General features: G+C 41.0%; 1 protein-coding gene across 19 annotated transcripts in view; it reads right to left on the bottom strand.

Moving 5' to 3' along the window:
• Positions 1-571: 571 nt before the first annotated feature.
• evla (Enah/Vasp-like a) overlaps positions 572-17862 on the bottom strand; it is a 78201-nt gene continuing 60910 nt past the window's right edge. For 7 of the 19 annotated variants that reach the window (XM_015350513.2, XM_015350516.2, XM_015350507.2 and 4 more), the window contains 12 exons: positions 10833-10896; positions 9724-9791; positions 8261-9121; positions 6809-7056; positions 6412-6530; positions 6083-6143; positions 5588-5648; positions 5181-5241; positions 4740-4799; positions 2566-2632; positions 2160-2217; positions 572-1353 (listed from right to left, as the gene is read on the bottom strand). In XM_015350513.2, coding sequence (XP_015205999.1) covers positions 1316-1353; positions 2160-2217; positions 2566-2632; positions 4740-4799; positions 5181-5241; positions 5588-5648; positions 6083-6143; positions 6412-6530; positions 6809-7056; positions 8261-9121; positions 9724-9791; positions 10833-10896 — 1766 coding nt within the window. In that variant the 3' untranslated portion in view covers positions 572-1315. The remainder of the gene's footprint in view (positions 1354-2159; positions 2218-2565; positions 2633-4739; positions 4800-5180; positions 5242-5587; positions 5649-6082; positions 6144-6411; positions 6531-6808; positions 7057-8260; positions 9122-9723; positions 9792-10832; positions 10897-17862) is intronic. The other 12 variants (XM_015350508.2, XM_069193222.1, XM_015350509.2 and 9 more) reach the window with 12 other exon arrangements.

Genomic DNA, 17862 nt, shown 5'->3' on the forward strand with positions numbered 1-17862 from the left:
CAGCATTTTATATAACAAACTGCATTTGTTAGATACAATTATTTGTATGGTGATCCACACTTTTCCAAAATAAAGGAAAGCGCAGCTTTCCACTCAACCAATAGCACAAAATCAAACGAGATTAACCGCCTGTGCATTTAAGTCAGCACACTGAACAAACACAGGAAAGTTTGTTTTTAAAGGCTAAACGCTGTCAGGTACTACCACACATACCATATTTGTGTTCTCAATTCATTCTGCAATGTTCACACCTCCAGGTTAAATATTTACCTTTTACGAACAAGCAACCCCAAAATGGCACAGGATATTGTCCATGCACTGTAGAATTAATGGAAGTAAGGAAACCAAAAATAGATGGTATGTGTTTATATAATGCTGTAAGGGAGGAATATGACATTTTCAAAGCGCACTGCACTGACCAGATCAGGTGAAGCAGCAGTTGCTTTAATCCAGCTGTAAATCAAGTGACCATCAGATGAAAGTACTGAGAAGACATGTGAAAACTAAACAACCTAAAGACCAGAATGTAACATTTTTAACCTCTTTCAACAAAAACTTCGTACAACAAATACATTGTTCACAGTTTTATTTAAATGGATTTAAAACTCAGTGTATTTTTTTAAACCAGGAAGCACTTGGTCAAAAAGGGAAATAAAATGAACAATACTTCACCAAATCCTTGCAGTCAATAAACATTTTTATTAACAACATGATCACAAATACTGTGGTGTATTGATGTACTGTTTATAAGGTTGCAATATTTTAAAGAGCAACAGTTTCTATTCTTCCACAACTAGTTCAGGTTCAAACTTTTTTTTTTTCAGTGATTTCAAACATCATCTGTGTTGGCAAAGGATAAAAACTCTTAAACATAAAAAATGATGCAGAGGTCATGTAACTATAATGCAAATTGTGTATTTACTTATCATCGTATCTTTAACAACCCAAGAAATAAAATAATAATACCAATATAAAATATAAAAGACTGACATAAAATGGTGTGCAATGTTTGTTTGAAAAATAATATATTATAATAATTATAAACAAAGTAAAACAATAAAATCCTAGAAAACAAATCTGTAATTTCAATTTCTTCCAAACTTAAGACTTTTAACATTATGTAGACTGAAAGCAGCAGGCTGCAATCTGGGCTGAGTCTCTAAATTTACAGAGAAGAAAAGGTCGGTAATGCAGACATATCAGTGCGGGTGTCCTCTGGCGTGGTCTTCTTCGCCTCACTCTTCCTCCTCCTCTCCGTCACTACTTCCCTCAGAACGCAGCATGCTTCCTGCTGTCTCATATGTGTTTGCCGATATTATGTTGTACTAATTCTACTAAGTTCTTGTCTAATGGCTGGGAAAGAAGAACAAGAGCAAAGTGTTTTCATGTGCAAAGACGCGATGCAGTATTACTTTTATAATCAGACCTATGCACTATTTATTTTTTACAATTATGGCTCTACATCTCTTGCAGTGAGTAGTAAATGTAAAGTAGACTGTGAAGACGCAGTACCACTGTGTCCTAAAATGAAGATGCAGCCGTTAAACAACTTAGTGGCCTTCAAAAATTAATTTCATACTCGATAAAATGTTATATATGATAACATTTATTCCTAAAGAGCCAGTATTATGTAATACATGTTTCAGGTCAGGGTTAAATTGGGCTGTCTGTAGAAGAATGAAAGAGTCATAGTATTGCTGTGTTAGCAAAGATTAGATCATTTAAGATCTAGTGACGAGTACACAGTGATGTTTTTCTATCATACAGGCTAAAAAACAAACAAAATGCATAAAGAACTAGTAAAATTATGATTCCTTTCAATTATTTACTGTACAGAGCCTGTTCCCTTTGTAATATCTGAATAAAATACCACACAATTAGTATGTACACTTCCTAACAGATCTAGGTGTGCTTTCATCAAAACTGTTTTTTTTTCTAAAAGTGAAAAATAACAATATTAAACAAGGGGGAATTTTAGGTAGTTCAGATTATGCAAGCCTAGGATTAACACCCCCATCTTAATATCATAGGATATTTAATGACATGGTAAGGACCCCCTGGTTTAACACCTTATCTGAAGGCTGATACAGAATTGATCTGAAAATCCGATCCAGTGGGGAGAGTGCCTCCTACTGGTTGACAAAAGCAAAAGCTCTTACCATCAATTATCTCATCCTTCACCTTGTGCAATTCACGTACAACTTCCTCCAATATTTCCTGTCAGAGAAGTGTAAACAAGGTTCTGTCAGCTCCTCAGCCCTTTCCCAGTGCAGCTAACAGCAAATATTAGGCCCACAATACATTACCAATGATGTTTTAATGGAGTGCCTAAGTGCAAAATTAGAGTGCAAAATTGTTGATCTCTCCCACATCTGTGGTTTTCCCCAAATGTGCTAACATCTCTCTCTCTTTGATAAGAAGGTTGAAGGCTATTTGATAAAATAATTTAATCAGCCTTCAAAGCGAGTTGCAGACTATGTTTCACTAAAATCTTGTTCCATTACCCAAGACATCATTCAAGGTTTGCGTTTTGCCATTTGTATTTCTGTACATTACTGCCCATACCTGCTTCATTCTGTCAAAGTCTAAGGCATCTGCGGGCATGTCGTTGGTGCTGCCGACAGGTTTCACCCTGCAGACACAACATAAGAATAATGAGCCCGCAGCCAGCAGAAACACACAGCATCCGCCTGACAGAATTGCCCCTGTGCCTGTGTGGTCTGTAAGGAGGGCACTGACAACCAGTGGGGGTGTTTTCATGTATGCTACCTTTACACGTGGCAGTGCACGTGCATCACGGACAGCTCAAGAGCATCAGGCTTGTGTCAGACAGAGACGGCTACAGTGAGGGGAAAAAGGTCCATTCCATTTATTCATGAGAATGGTGTAAAGCATAGGGAAAAGCGCACCCGTTTTCACATGGAAAGCCACATTGCACATCCCATCTCGCCCATGAGAGCATGTGTGGGAGGACCCTGAGAACACAGTTCTACATGTCTGCCAGTTTTCTGTCACAGGGAACCCGCTGGGTTGCACACCTTCATTTTACACTTCCAGGTTAAGTGTTTGTCCTGCAATTCAAAATGCTATGGATTTAATTAGTTGAGCTCATTCACATTTAACAACGCATTCCACACATCCAGTGCATTTTCAAAGCTTGTGTTGTTACACTAAAAAAAGTGTACCAAGCACAAAACATTTCAGATCGTCACTCAGACAAGGCTTTGCTTTACAAAACATGTATTTTCTGGTGGGCTTCTCCATTGCTCTCCCTGTGCCTGGAAACCAGTTGTGGTAACATTTCAGAGAAGCAGGTGAGGGCATTACACATGGCAAATCTGCATACCAGCTCCAGCCTTCCTCTTTCAACATCATGATGTAAGGGTGGAAAAGGAGCTTTCGAAGGTAAAATGGTGTGATAAAATAACAGTCTGGCAGTGGAGAGAATCATTGCTCGTTTAGCTGGATAAATGATCTCGGGCAAAGTTAAATCATGTGCAAATGCCCCCAGTGCTATATTAATCTAATTGAACTGCCTGAATAAAGGTGCTTTTAATTGTGGATTAAGCAGAACATATGAAAAGATTCACATTTCATAAGCACAAATGACTAAATGTAGCATTAACATGATTAATTAAAATCCCAAGCACCTGCTCCCATTGATTCTTCATCACTAATCACTAAGAACGAACCAGAATAATCAGTATTTTACATTCCTGAGATCTTAGTGGAGAAATCTACATTTACAGCTTCTTTTAAATATCAAAATATTGCATTTCCCGATCTTTATAATTTATTGCATGGATCCTTTAGTAACGAAGGCCTCCCATACTCTCAGATTAGCTTGTTGCTAATATGTATCGCAGATTGGAGCCAAGTATGGTAACACAATTTCTGCGTGGGCGAGTTGGTCAGTGTGCTGATAAATGCCCCTTTAAGACCGAAGATGGGAAGACTGCACAACTGTGCAAATATCCACCAAAGAAAATATACAAGGCCTGCTGAAAAAGGCATCACTAGCACCACCTATCTGCTTTTTTAAATAACACACCTATATTAATCAAGGCACATGTTTGATCAGTGGGTACGCACATCAGAAAGGATAAATAAACACGCCCTTCACTGTTTTTTCCTCCTCATATTATTTGCTAGTTGTAAAAAATATATGGAGAAATGAAAAATAACAGAGAGGATTTTTACAATTGTGCACTTTCTTTTTCATGCATCTTTATTAAAATCCTAAAATGCTGCCACCAAAAACTTGTATGGGTTACCCCACATGTAGAAGATACACTTAATAATAATAATAATAATAATTGCTTACACTTATATATATATAGCGTGTTTTCTGGACACTCTACTCATAGCGCTTTACAGGTAATGGGGACTCCCCTCCACCACCACCAATGTGCAGTACCCACCTGGATGCTTGATTTGTTCAAGTAAATTCAAGTAAATTGCTTAAACCGTGAAAGGCTAAAAATGTTTATCCTTTTTTTAATCAATATCGCTTGTTCTTGAATTATTTTTGCTCCAGCCTTGAAGGCGTAACACCAACAGGAAGCAGAAAGCTGAAAGCACAGTGCACGAGCAGCTGGAGTTGTTCCCTGTAGTTTGTGCTTGTTTGCATTGCGGTGGGACCAGTTTCACAGAGCTGCACATTGAAATGAAAGCCACAGCAGCATCGGCAGAAGGAGCTGCAGTATAGCTGGCCTGAACGGACAGGATCATAGTGGTACCTAGTACTTAATGGGTGTGAGTTGCTCTTAACTTCAGGACTCTTCAGCGCCAATGGACTTCTGCATCAATGGGAATGAAATGATCAGTGACACATAAAAACATCACTCCTTCTCAAAGTTTCTTCTGTTTTTCATCATGAACATCCGAGACATTTTTATTGTTCTGTGTTCCCTAATGACACTCATGCCAACATGGGTGTCATTACTTTGCGACACCAGTATTGAAATGTGTCAGGAATCATGTTACTTATTAATCAACTGCAATCAGTAATTCCAATGGAATGTGGAAAATTTCATATCAGTTTTAACAATAGTTTCTGAGGTTATGCCACTACCGTGCAATAATTATATGAACACATGAATTACATGAATTATATGTGTGTAGGAATGTGCTATGAGTATGAGCATCATACAGTCACTTCCACATTATTAGATCCTCACCTTGATACCAATGAAGACTTGTCTGCAGAATTGGCTCGATCCCATGGCTTTTTCAGAGGATCTGCCAGAAGTACAAGACAGTTACTACCTTTACTGTTGAGACAGTTTTATTTCAGAAACCAGCCCTGCCCCAGCTCACACACTCTAATTTTTAAAGAAACTGGAAACCAACCCTGAAACAACCCACCAGTAAGCTGGACACATTTATACTTAATTGTAATAAAAGGTGTTTTGTAAGTAGTAGAGTTTGTGGTGTTCTATTCACGTCATAATGAGAGTTTAATCATCAGCAATCTAATGTTTATCTGCTCTCATATTCCTGCTGGCCTTGTGAATTTGGCAGCTGGTTGTCCGGTGACCCCAAAATAGACTGCAGGCTATATTGAAGCTGGTCCAGACTGGGTTACCTGTGGAGTTCTGCTGTCCTGGCCCACGGGTGACAGGTGATGGAGACAGGCTGGAATCCTCCTACAAAGCATATTGTTTGTTCAATAATCACTGTATCATGAAATAATAATTGATAATTTTCTTAAAATGGAGTTAAATGTAATATAAATATATGATTTATATACACTGTGCAAGGCAGTGAAATATTTTGATTTGCCTTTGAATATTTCACTACCAAAGGAAATTTTCCTTCAGAAAAAAAAGGAAGAGATTTCCTACCTTTGGCCCTAAAATATCAAACTCTACAAGAATGCAGGGACCATCTTAACCCTAGCTAGGAATTTCAAGAGGGGATATGTGCTAACAGGTGAGAGATGGGAGGGAGCTGGCATGATTCACAGTGTAGCTGATTTCATTACAGCAAGTTTGACGCATTAACAACAAGATGGATTGCCTGTTCTCACCTCTCCAGGGTTACTGGACACTTGGTTTTCAAAAAGACCTGTCTCACTCACGTTTTGGCTTTCTTCCTCTTTCTTGTCACTGGATTTCTCTGTCTGTGTAGCCGCTTTCCTTCTGTTAAAAAAAGTAAACTGTAAACATATATAGACCCGTACCGGAAACATATACGTTTAAGTAACAACGGCAGCGCTGTCAGCGATCGAATGAATTACTTGCACTGTCAAAGCACCTGGTGGGGTCTGCTAAATCAATGTCAACCAATGAAGATGGCAGGGGAAGATATGCTGTTCATTTGTTCACTTTGCTCATGCGGGATGGCGAGGAATTGTGAGTCTGAAGGCGGGCGCGCGAATGGAAATAAAATAACTCCCTGCAGTCTTACTCTAACCTTCGTGCCAGCAGGGCATTCATCTCCTGCATCAGCCCCCCTCCTCCACTCGTCCGGTTGGCATCGTTCTTCGCTGCACCACCGGGGCTGGTGCCTCCTGACGCGTCTTCAGACTGTGAGCACAAACGGAGAGTGTCAGGACGAACTGTGCAAACAGCTCTTCTCTGGCAGCTAGGGCTCCTGGCAACTACAGTACTACAGTACTAAAGGATTATAATTTCTTAGGCCTGATTTTAAAGAGGAGGCCAGTCCCTGGTGTGACGTTGTCTTTGCAAGCCACAGGGGATTTCCAACCATCCCCAGGCTCCAGGTCTCCTGGGATTGGCAGAAGGTGATCCCTGCTGCTGCCAGTGACAGGAGCGGACGATCCTAGAAGATCCTAGACACTCACTCGTTGCACTTTGCGCAGTTTGGCTCCCGCCAGTGCCGCTGCCAGCCCTGAACCCGGGCTCTCGTCTCCTGCCCCGCCAGAACCTCCACCAGCCGGCAGCGGAGGCGGAGGGGGAGGAGCCCCAGCGGACGGGGGAGGGGGCCCAGGAGGAGGCGGGGGAGGAGGCGGACCTCCCCCAGAGGCGGGGGCTGCCGTGGGAGGAGCTACAGAGAGCACTGAAGAAGGATGCCCAGGCGGGAGGGGAGGACCTGTGTGAAAACAGGGACAGAAACAGGTGGTCTGTCACACTCAACACCAAAGCCCAGGACACAGGGCAGTGGTTAGCAATCAAGCAGCAGCACAGCCCCAGTGCCGATAACCCCTCAAAGAACTGTGAGATAGAAACAACTAACTAATACATCAGGCTTTGGGAGACGCTGACTATAAAACAGTCAGTCATATTTTTGCTACAGATCTGTTCTAACTCTTGAGTGCTTTCAAGGTCATTTTTGAAAATGTTTTTTCCTCAACAGTGATGAGAACTGGAGAAGAAAATTGCTTGGTGTCTTTAAATATAACAAAGATATATCTTGCTATTACTTTTATAATGTACGCAAATGAAGACTTTTTACACTTTACAAGCTTTGAGAGAAAAACATAAAATAAAGACAAACTAGGAAACCAATACATCCTCTAAAAACATGTTTTCCACCCGCAGGCAGCCATTAAATGGGATTCCATTTTCAAACACAAGCATGCACACTCAGTACACAGCAGGTTTCAAAGAAAATACCCTGAGATAATGTATAAATAAGGAGCAGACACAGAGGTCCGGTTGTTAGAGACGTGAAGGCAGTTTAACAAGAGGCTGGAGGCAGTATGTCAGTGCTGCAGAGGCACACTGCTTGGCATACCTTAAACTTTTGTTAAATGTCAGGGCATGTATGTGCAATACAGACTGGCTTTCCTCCTCATGTCCAATACAAATTTCAGAAACATCTTAAAACTAAACTAAACGAACAGTAAGCCAATCTTGTATTATTTCTAGTACATAATACAACTCCATGAAACCGAAACCGTAAAAATATAACAAATATTAAAGTTTACAAAAAAGGATGTGGAATGTCTAGATGAATCTAGATCTGGGGAACAGAGAGATGCATACTCTCACAATTACTGTACATTAGTCTGTTCAAGCCAAGTAAGTGTTCATGCTCTCAATGCATGGGACACATAGACCAATAGATACTTTAATATTTAAAATATCTTAAATTATCTCCAGATTTTGCTCTCCTGCTGGAATGATTTTTGCTTTTTATTTTTTATTTCATTTTTTTATTACTAGAGCATCCCACAGGCCCTGAGGGTCTGAGGAGTAGCCCATGAGACATGGCATCTGTGTGCAAAGCCCCACACAAAGCGATCTGAGCCAGCTGCAACACTGCCCTGCTTGCGGGGCTTTGAGGTACTTACTGGAGTGGGGTACGGCAGCCTGAGAAGGAGAAGGGGGGGTCTTCTTGGGCAGAGTCCCTTCGGACAGAGCAGTGTAAGAGGGGGGTGAGGAGCTGATAGGGGGGACAGACGGGTACAGCTGTTGCAGGTGGTAAGATGGGAATTGGGACTGGTGGGTGGGGCCTGTAACTGGATGACCAATCAGAGTGGGCAGGGGGTGTGACTCATAACATGGAGCGAATGAGCCATCAGGATGTTTGTAGAGGACAGGATGGGAGGCGGAGCCAGAAGAACAATGCATCTGGTGTTGGTTAAGGCAATAATCTTCCAGGTGATCACTGGAGTACTCTGCCCCATGCTGAAACAATGAAAGGTCTGCAGGTCCTTTGCCCCGGCCATTGTGAACAGGCAGCAAGGGATGGGCAACAGGGAGCATAGGCTGGGGGCAGACCTGCTTCAAAGGGGCTAGAGCCATCACCACAGGGGGTGAGGGGGGCAGAGGCGAGAACATATGTGGGGAGGACCATGCACCAGACTTGGGGGGAAGCAAAGGGGCCTGGGAAGCTGCCAGCGGGGGAGAGATGGGGATCTGGCGGACATTTCGGGACAATGTCCCTACTCCAGGCTGCACTGGGGAAAAAGCAGAGGCAAGGGATGTTGAAAGCTGTGAGGCAACGGGTTTTTTTCTCTGGGGAGAGTCAGAGGTCCCATCTGCCTGCAAGGAGGCACAGCCTCCTTCGCCGTCCCGAGAGGAGGGGGAAGAGGAGGTAACCTTGGCGTAGGAGGGGGGAGGCATGGCCCCCGCTCGACAGTGACTATATTCAGGAGGGGGGGACTGAGACCGAGAAGAGGAGGGAGACACTTTGATCTGAAGGGTGGAAACTAAAGGGAAACAGACAAATAGTCAACAAAGAAGAAAGAGTCAGAATGCAGAAGGGAAAGAAAAAGAAAGAATATAACTCACAAAAATAACAGCAATGGAACATGAGACAAACAATGTGTGACAAATCCTTATTTTGCCAAAAAATAAACATGATTAAAGAAAGGAAAGAAAATGTAAACATACGTTAATACCTCCCCTTCCCCTTCCTCTCCCCCAAGGTTTTCCAGGAAAGATGTCTAAGGTCCCCACAGAAGCAAATGTACAAAACACAGCTCCTTACAAACTTAGGCTACTGCTAGAGAAAAGATGTGTAGACCGATATTCCTGCAGGGACTAGTAAATGGATAGACTGAAGTACTAGTGTACTGCATGTTGGTGTTTGAAATCTCTGCAAACTGTCGAAGGTGGAAGAGAGCTAGAAGTTCTCATGTGCTGCTGTGTACCCATTGGAAAACCATGACATCAGGTGGAAGACAGCCAGAGGCTCTCATGGGCAACAGTAGGACATTGGAAAACCATGACATCAGATGGCAGACAGCCGCTGGGTCTCCTATCCCATTGCGCGGCCAATTCTGTGATCTGAAGGGTGCTGGACGCTTACCTGAGGTGGATGCCCTTCGATCCCTCTCTATCTGTGCCTGTAGCTGCTGCTGCTCCATCATCTGCCTGCTGAAACAACACACAGGGAACTCCGGTTCAGTCAGCTTTCATGCTGTGCCACAGGAACTAATCTTTACCTTTGTCTACGCTTTGGGAAGCTCAAGTGTTGTACCAGAAAGGCCCTGCAACAAAGTGTGCTGTATATAGGACATTTGTGCAGTGATTTACCAGTGAAGGGGACACAAGCCAGAGACCTTTTGCTAGTCAACAAAACTCAAGAAATTGAAACTGTGGCATAGTGATTTTCTTTTGGGTCATTCCCTTCACTGGTGTCAATGGCTGGCGTCTGTGAAGAATAACATATGCAATGCAATCAAATGTCTTTTTATGCAATTGAATACAAAGAATAGCTGACAGATAAAACTGGCAATTGAATGGAATGGTGTGCCCACATTGGAAGCCTGCAAGACCAAAAACATAACTGACATAATTTGGCTTGGGAATGTAGCACCTGGAAGGGTCTGGAAGGGGAGCTGATGCAGTTGTGTAACCCTATTTAAGCCACACTTCTCAGTATTCTAGTTTGTTTTGTGCCACCCAGCTGGAGTTAGGGTAGTGCAGTGGCCCAGGGAGAATGCAGTGTTATCATGCCTCTTTATACCACTAGAGGGAAGCATTGAGGCACACATAAGACAGATCCCTCCGAAGCAAGATTCTAATTTTCCCAGAAAAAAACATCTGGATGAACACCATAAGGAGGTGGTTCCATTAACTGTAGCTACTAGATTTATAATTCTCTTAGGTCTAAGTAATGGAAAAAAAATATTTGAAGGGGTGGAATTCATAACCATTTTTAGCTTTTAAAGAGTTTGCACCTAAAGAAAGTCACAGAAATCACAAAATGTGTATCAAGGGCTCCAGCAAATGCTACCTTTGACCTCTACAAAAATGACCAATCTCATTTTTTGCTTTTCATTTGATCTAACACATCTGCCTCAAAGGGACAAAGGGTCACAGGAATCACTATTAACTGAAGGTCACAGTTTCTTTTTAATTCAATTAACAGCAAAGAAAGCCAAGGACTGTCAAATAAGTTTCTTGCATTTTTACCTTCTCTGCATGTCCATGTCATCTGCAGATGGCCCATTCTGTACCTGGCGCTGGACAGCTGGACCTGAGAAGACAAACAAGCTGGTAAAGACTCAGAGAAATGTCAAAATGCTACACCACAGAACTCACATTGTAAAAATATGTGATTCCAAGCAACTAATTTTCAAAAAGGTAAGCAAGTTGCTAGGAACAGAGAATCATAACCACTGACCCTGTGGGAAAACAGTCTGCAGTTCGAACACTTAATTGCTTCTAGGAGGTTTTGCCATTTTCCCTTCAGAAATCAATTTTACAGGCTCAGCTCTGTTGACAGGTGGTATTGTACCTCAAGGCACATTACAGTATAGACGTGCAGAAATTGTGGTGTATGACAGCACTGAATGTTGCAAATGGGCTTATCCAACATTTATCAAAAAGTGGTTTAAAAGAGAGGAGTACTAGTATAAAAATGAAAACATTACATCTCTACGCTTCACATTAAAATTGTTTTTAATTGTGCTTCCTTTTTAATGTTAAGCTCCAGAGATGAATTTTGGGATATCCGCGAACCAATGCCATTGTCGGTTGATTTGCAGTTCATCCTGGGAATTAAATCAAACATCCACTGGAATATATCCTAAACACATTTACACAGTCAGATTTAAATGAAGTAATTTGCTCATGTCCCTTACTTCAGAATTTGGAGAGACTGTATTTGAGAGGACTGTACAAACTTGTGCCGTCATTCAAGAATAAATGAGTTCATGTGAATGCGGCTTGTGTCACAGGTCTGTCTCTGATTAATCAGCCATCATCAATCATATCTACAGTTTAACAGCCATGCAGTCCCTAAAATTCAAGTGGGGGATGTTTTAGTCTTTTTCGTCCATTAATTAAAACCCATTTGAACTGATTTATTTTTTAATTACTATTCTTAATTTCCAAACTGAGTTTTAAACTCAACTCAAATACCTGGCATTTTTACAGTCACAAAACATGAACCCAGTATTTTATCACAAGAAACAATACTGCTGAACCAACAAACCTATCTCCGCTCTATTTAAAATGTAAATAACAGCGTGTATGTGCTCAGTGAGCTATTGATGTAAAATCCAGACTGTGCTTTCTCACTATGCATCAGTGTCACTGATACACGTCACTGCTATCAAAGACATATGATATATCCCCATTTACTTTGAAAACCATGCACACTACCGAAAGATAAGCAAAGCAGGCAGAAAGTGTATGAATGTTCCAAACAGTGCATCTTATTACCTATTATTAGGAAATATATATTATCTTCTATCTAACATGTAACATACAATTTTCACTTTGCAAGCTTGCCTCTGGTGACAGTTGATTCTTAGCTGCTTCTCGACTCGAGTATTGGTTGTTCGGGTTGCAGCTCCTGCTTATAAACATGAATCTCTGGTTACAGGACAAGGTTCCCCCCTCTCACATGACATTCTGTGGAAACTGGTGAGCCAACCGCAACACCCAAGCCACGACAGACTATCTATCATCCATCTACCGTGCTTCACTAATGGAGTTTATAATGAAAGTTCGGGAGGGATGACAACAGCCAAGTTCAATCATCTTCAGCTGTCAGTAATTTGTAAATAATCATGATGTCACTTCCTCTCTTAAACATCACATACTGTACATCAGCCCCTTGATCACTCCCTGCTCTACATGGAGGTCCCAGATGCCTCATCCGATAGCAAATGGTTTAGCCCTCAGACAAGTGGGTTAAGACAAATTATTATAACTTTAAATACTCAATAAACCTTTTAATACTTTAATTCTTGGCTATTGTCATTCCTAGTGAAACGTTTTTGCTCAGAATATGGCATGGGCCACAAATTATTAAAGGTGACATTAGCCTGCCTTTCATTTTTAAGCTTATTTCTCTGCAAAATCCAAGTCCCAGGTACTCTTCGTACCCTGAGAGCGTTAGTCCTCCTCCAGGAAACTCTATATGCTATGTTTTTGGCTGCCTTCCACCTTGTGTTCCTCATCCCTGATGTAATAATCTATCTCTGATTCCTTGGTCTTTTATTTGAGAATGGTTTAAAGTGATTATGTTTTCTCTGGGGAATGTAATGAAATTTTTTATTTACCACTCTGCATTGCACCTGAATCTCTGATAACACACCTTGAAGTGGCATGCCCTTTGTGGAATAACAAGTGTACTTTTGTAGGGAACATGTTTCAACTAAATAGCTGAAGATTAATGCACCAAACCATGTTATTGCAAAATCTGTTGGAAGTTAGGAAAAAAGCTAAACTCTAGATTGTGCTTCACCTCTACCAATAGCACTGTTATTGAGCATTTCATGATTATACCGCACTAGATTATTCTAGAGAATAAAAGTGATTACAAAAGCAATTGATTGTAACAGGGACATACAGCAGCAGACAGATGGTAAGCATTGCAAAAGTATTAAAATATTACTGCACAGCTGTCATATAATGTAAAACCCTTCACAGAAGTGCATTCTTAATTAAAAAAAAACAGATACATTTTTTCAGTTATCAAAGTGCAACAACTCCTGTAGCATGTCAGTGGCTAGACTGAAGTAATTCTCCAGTGCCTTCTACTATGTACTATAATTATTGTGGCCATTTCTCTACTGGACATTTAGCTACATTATGTTGGATAAAATATCGTACAACAAATAGGTGTAGTAGCAGTTTTGTTTGGTTGTAGCCTTTCTAAATCTCTTTGGAAGCTTAATGCTAAAGTAAATACTGGTTTTACTTGTTGCAAGCTTTATTGCTTACACTGTTCCCACCTCATTCCAGCAATAATAAGTCTGGCAATTTCTTGCACTTTCCTGCAAGAAATGCAGAGACAAAAATCCAGAGACAAAAATTGCAGTGGTTCACAGTCAAAAATCAACCAGGTTTTAGGTGTGAAATATTAAGATCGGTCTGCTTACTTATGTTAGCAGTGCAAACAGCAATGATAGCTTGCAATACTGGAGCAGAACCCTGAACTCAAAAGCAGTTTTTGGAATCAGACAAAAACCTAGGAGCAGTTTTAACAGGCTGTGACTGCAGGAAGTGTGCTTCCTATTGCGTCCATGGCAGGTGATGACATATCATGATCTCTGGCTGTCTTGTCACCTTCTTGCCAGCTAATGAAACTCAACACAATGTTCACTTGCACTTGCAGCTCAAATCATTCACTCTGTCACCTTTTATAAGTTTTCAGTGCCTGGAAAAAAAATAGCTGTTCTTAGTAGCTATAGTCATAGTATAAGGTATTTCCAGCTCCAATATAAAGTAAACTGACACCATTTATTCACACAAAGAATTAGTTATTAAAACAGTTCCTTCATTCTTATTTATTATTCTTCTGTTGTTTCTAAACTACAAAGCATTTTGGGAGCTTCCTCAATCATAGCTGTTTGATCACTTCACACTGACAGATGAGACCTTATCAATCTACCATTGTGATTATCCACAGAAGCACTGAGAGAAAACAGACAGGTTGTGAACTTCACCCTGTCTATGTCCCCTGGAAACTGCCCTTCAGAGGTTGCTAGAACAATCGTTTTCATAAAGTACAGTTGTCTCATCTGAGTGGAGTGAAAAAATATGCTACAGACAATTTTCTAATTAATACTAACTCCAACTAAAACATGGTGTGCCAGTATTATGATGGGCATGTCATTCAGTCTTGTGGTAACTTTTATAATAAATACCAAATGTTTTCTTTCGGTTTTATAAACAGCTGATGGGGGAGGTGGAGTAAAGAGATATGGTAGGGGGTTGGCTGCCCCTGAAAAAAAAATATTTTTTTTTCTAATAAACACTTCATGACTGAAAAACCACAGGCTTTGAAACAGGAAACCTCAGTACAATAGGGTCTATAGCACATCATCCCAGAATAAACAGTGCATGCCTCTGTATCTGCATCATTCTGTGTGTGGTGTACCCTCAGAGTGGGTCTAATTTTACTACAAGAGACACTGCTACAAGTCCTAATGATGAATATAATAAAACAGCACACTTATTTTTATGTGATGGAACTTTTAAGCACACAATCACACAATTGTGCATTGAAACATTAACAGTGTACGTGCTTAGCTACAGTATACAGCATTTCAGGGACCTTTTAAAAAACACTTTACCTTGGTTTACAGCATTCAATCTTGTTTTTTTTTCTCCATTTGTCAGAATTATAAACAAGAAATATAATAAGGACAAAATCTTCAGCAGATTTCTGGAGCACAACTCAACCTATTTATGTGATTTGTTAGCATTTTAAAGGTGAACTTCAAAAGCTGTACACTTAAAATGTACAGTATATTGGAATTGATACAAAGATGAGTTGGAAGAAAATACTGTATTAATGTAATGTCACCACATTGATACCACAGAAGCAGTCCACTGGATACAGATGACTTAAATAACTAAAGATATTTCAGACATTTCAAGATACAAATAGTGTGCTTTGAATTGAGCTGCTATTTCCACGAACGTGTCAACAGCCTCACTGAGCCTCTCACTCTTACCAATGCACTATAAAATAATCACTTACCTCTGGTAAAGAAGGTTTATGTGTTAACTAAGAAGTAAATATGAGCATCCATCCATCCACTTTCTATCTGCTTTATCTAATACAGGGTTGCGGGGGAGCTGGAACGTATCAGCAAGGCAGGATACACCCAGGACAGGATGCCAGTCCATTGCAGGACAGACAGACACTCACACACACCTTGGCTAGTTTTCTGAGAAGCCAGTTAAGCTACCAGTATGTCTTAGGACTGTGCAACGGAACAGGGAAAAAAATACATACAAATTCCACACAGATAGCACCTCGGGAACTGAACACTGGACCCCAGCAGTGCGAAACAAATGCTAACCACTGCACCACTGTTCCCCCCTGAATGATCATTATATTACAAATTTATAAAGCATTTTTTACATTAAAAACTTTAATTATCTAGTTTGTATTCCTTCATAATTTGCTGTTGCAAACTGGTAATAAACTCTGGTTAGTACTACACTGTCAACAGTAAATGAAAGACCTCTTTCAGGTAACAGACCCAGAAGAGCAGTTTCCAAGCCCTTGATGTTACAGAGATTATCTGTGTTGTACAGTAATTAATGTCCCACAAACTCATTGCCTGAATGGGGGTACCCATCAGGACTGGGAATTTTCTCCCACTGTGAGTTTTTATTTTCCTCTCCTGTGTACCCACATGCTCTACTTAACATTGCACTCTCTATTAAAGAAATCTAGATTTATTAATTGATATGCCTGCACTCTTCCCTCACATATCTGTTATTTAACACAGTGCAAGTTTCACTGTGAGCAAGAGCCAGCACCAGTGGGAAGATGGCGAGCCTTTTCCAAAAAACACGGTCACCTAACCTAAACCTGGGCAAGTCCTCCACTCATGCAGGGAGGGCTAGGAACACCTGGATGACTCCTACTCACCTACACCTGGCAGCCTTTGGCCAATTTCATGATGCTGTTTGGGGTATTGGAGTCACAGATGGTTAACAACACAGCCCAGAGTTTAACCAGCAATGTGTGGTTAACCAGGTTAACCTCAGCCTGCTCCTTAAGCCAATCCCTTAACTGGTTGAGCCACTTATGAGCCCCTAAAATATACAAAAATGAACCAGAATAACCCCTGGAAGAGCAGAAACCTGTGGGGAGGGTGATGTGTATGAGCCACCTCTTAAACATCCCACTTCACTTCCAATCCCTTAGATTTAAATCATGCTGACTTGTCCTTCCAGTGGGTGATCGCCATCACCAGGAAGCCTTTTATAGCTCACAGTACTTACATTTTCATTTCAGAAACAGAACAGACAAAAGTGGTGAAAGGTAAGAACACCATTCAGAAAACGTAATGCGATCTCTGTAGCCCTCAATCTTTTATTGATGACCACACCTGTGCCATTACGTAATGAATGACACCACTGCCATGGCTCCACTATCTCTCTCCATACAACAGTATATTTAAAAAGCAAGCCCAATTTCCAGAAAGGTACAGATTCACACTACATCTCACAATAGATTCAACCACTATAAATAACTTAAGACACTTAAACAAACAAAAAGTCAAAAAGATTTCAACTTCATTTCCAGAATCCATAAAATAATAAAATGTTAGGTGGTATTATCAGTTTTTTTTTTCTAAAAAGGACATTTTAAAAATATTTGTAACAGCATTATTTTGTTCTGATCTGGACACCTAGAAATGTTGCCCTGACAAAACCCCTGCGTACAAGACACCACTCACACCAGACACAGTCACCAGTTATATCTCACACGTATAATTATATTGCTAACCACATGCCTCACTGCTGACAAGCATGCAGGAAACAAAAGCTGGGTTACCTACAGGACATCCTGCACAAGAAGAAGCGGCTACAGTGGCAGAAGCAGAAGCACTGGCAGACCCACTCCCTGCTGACCATAGTGAGCCCAGACCTCCCTCTCCCTCACCTCTGCACACCTTCATCAGCATCCCAAGACACAGCCTTGTCACACTGATCAGGTTCCACCACCCGTAACCAATACTGCCGCACCAGCAGGGAAATGTTCAGCTCACCTTCAATAATTCATTATAGGACCATGAACACACAGGCCATTCCCTCTCGGGGCCCTGGTTATAGTCAAGGGCCCAGACTGCCCTTCCCTGGCCTGTCAGCTCTGAATGCTCAATAGTGGCCAAGTTGTGGGCAGGCCACCCAGTTATGTGGGAAGCTGCCAGATCTAGGATTTCTATGTAGCACCATCCTAGTAGTCAGGTATGTATGAGGTATTAAGTCAAACTAATCTAATTAAGGTCCACAGTTGTTTACACCCCCTATACCAGGGATGGTCAAACAAAATGGGGTCAGATGGTCAGGAGCTGTGAGAATTTCACAGCTACCTTTGAGGGCCACTAGATAGTCCTGATTAAAGAAATTATCAGGACACTAAAAACAACCTACAAGTAAAGTGGTAAATCCACAACATGTTGAAAAAACAACACAAAAGAAGGCTCCACAGCCAACATGTTGTGTTTCTTTTCTTCTCTTT

This window comes from Lepisosteus oculatus, chromosome 8 (assembly GCF_040954835.1).
Source record: "Lepisosteus oculatus isolate fLepOcu1 chromosome 8, fLepOcu1.hap2, whole genome shotgun sequence".
NCBI lineage: Eukaryota > Metazoa > Chordata > Actinopteri > Semionotiformes > Lepisosteidae > Lepisosteus > Lepisosteus oculatus.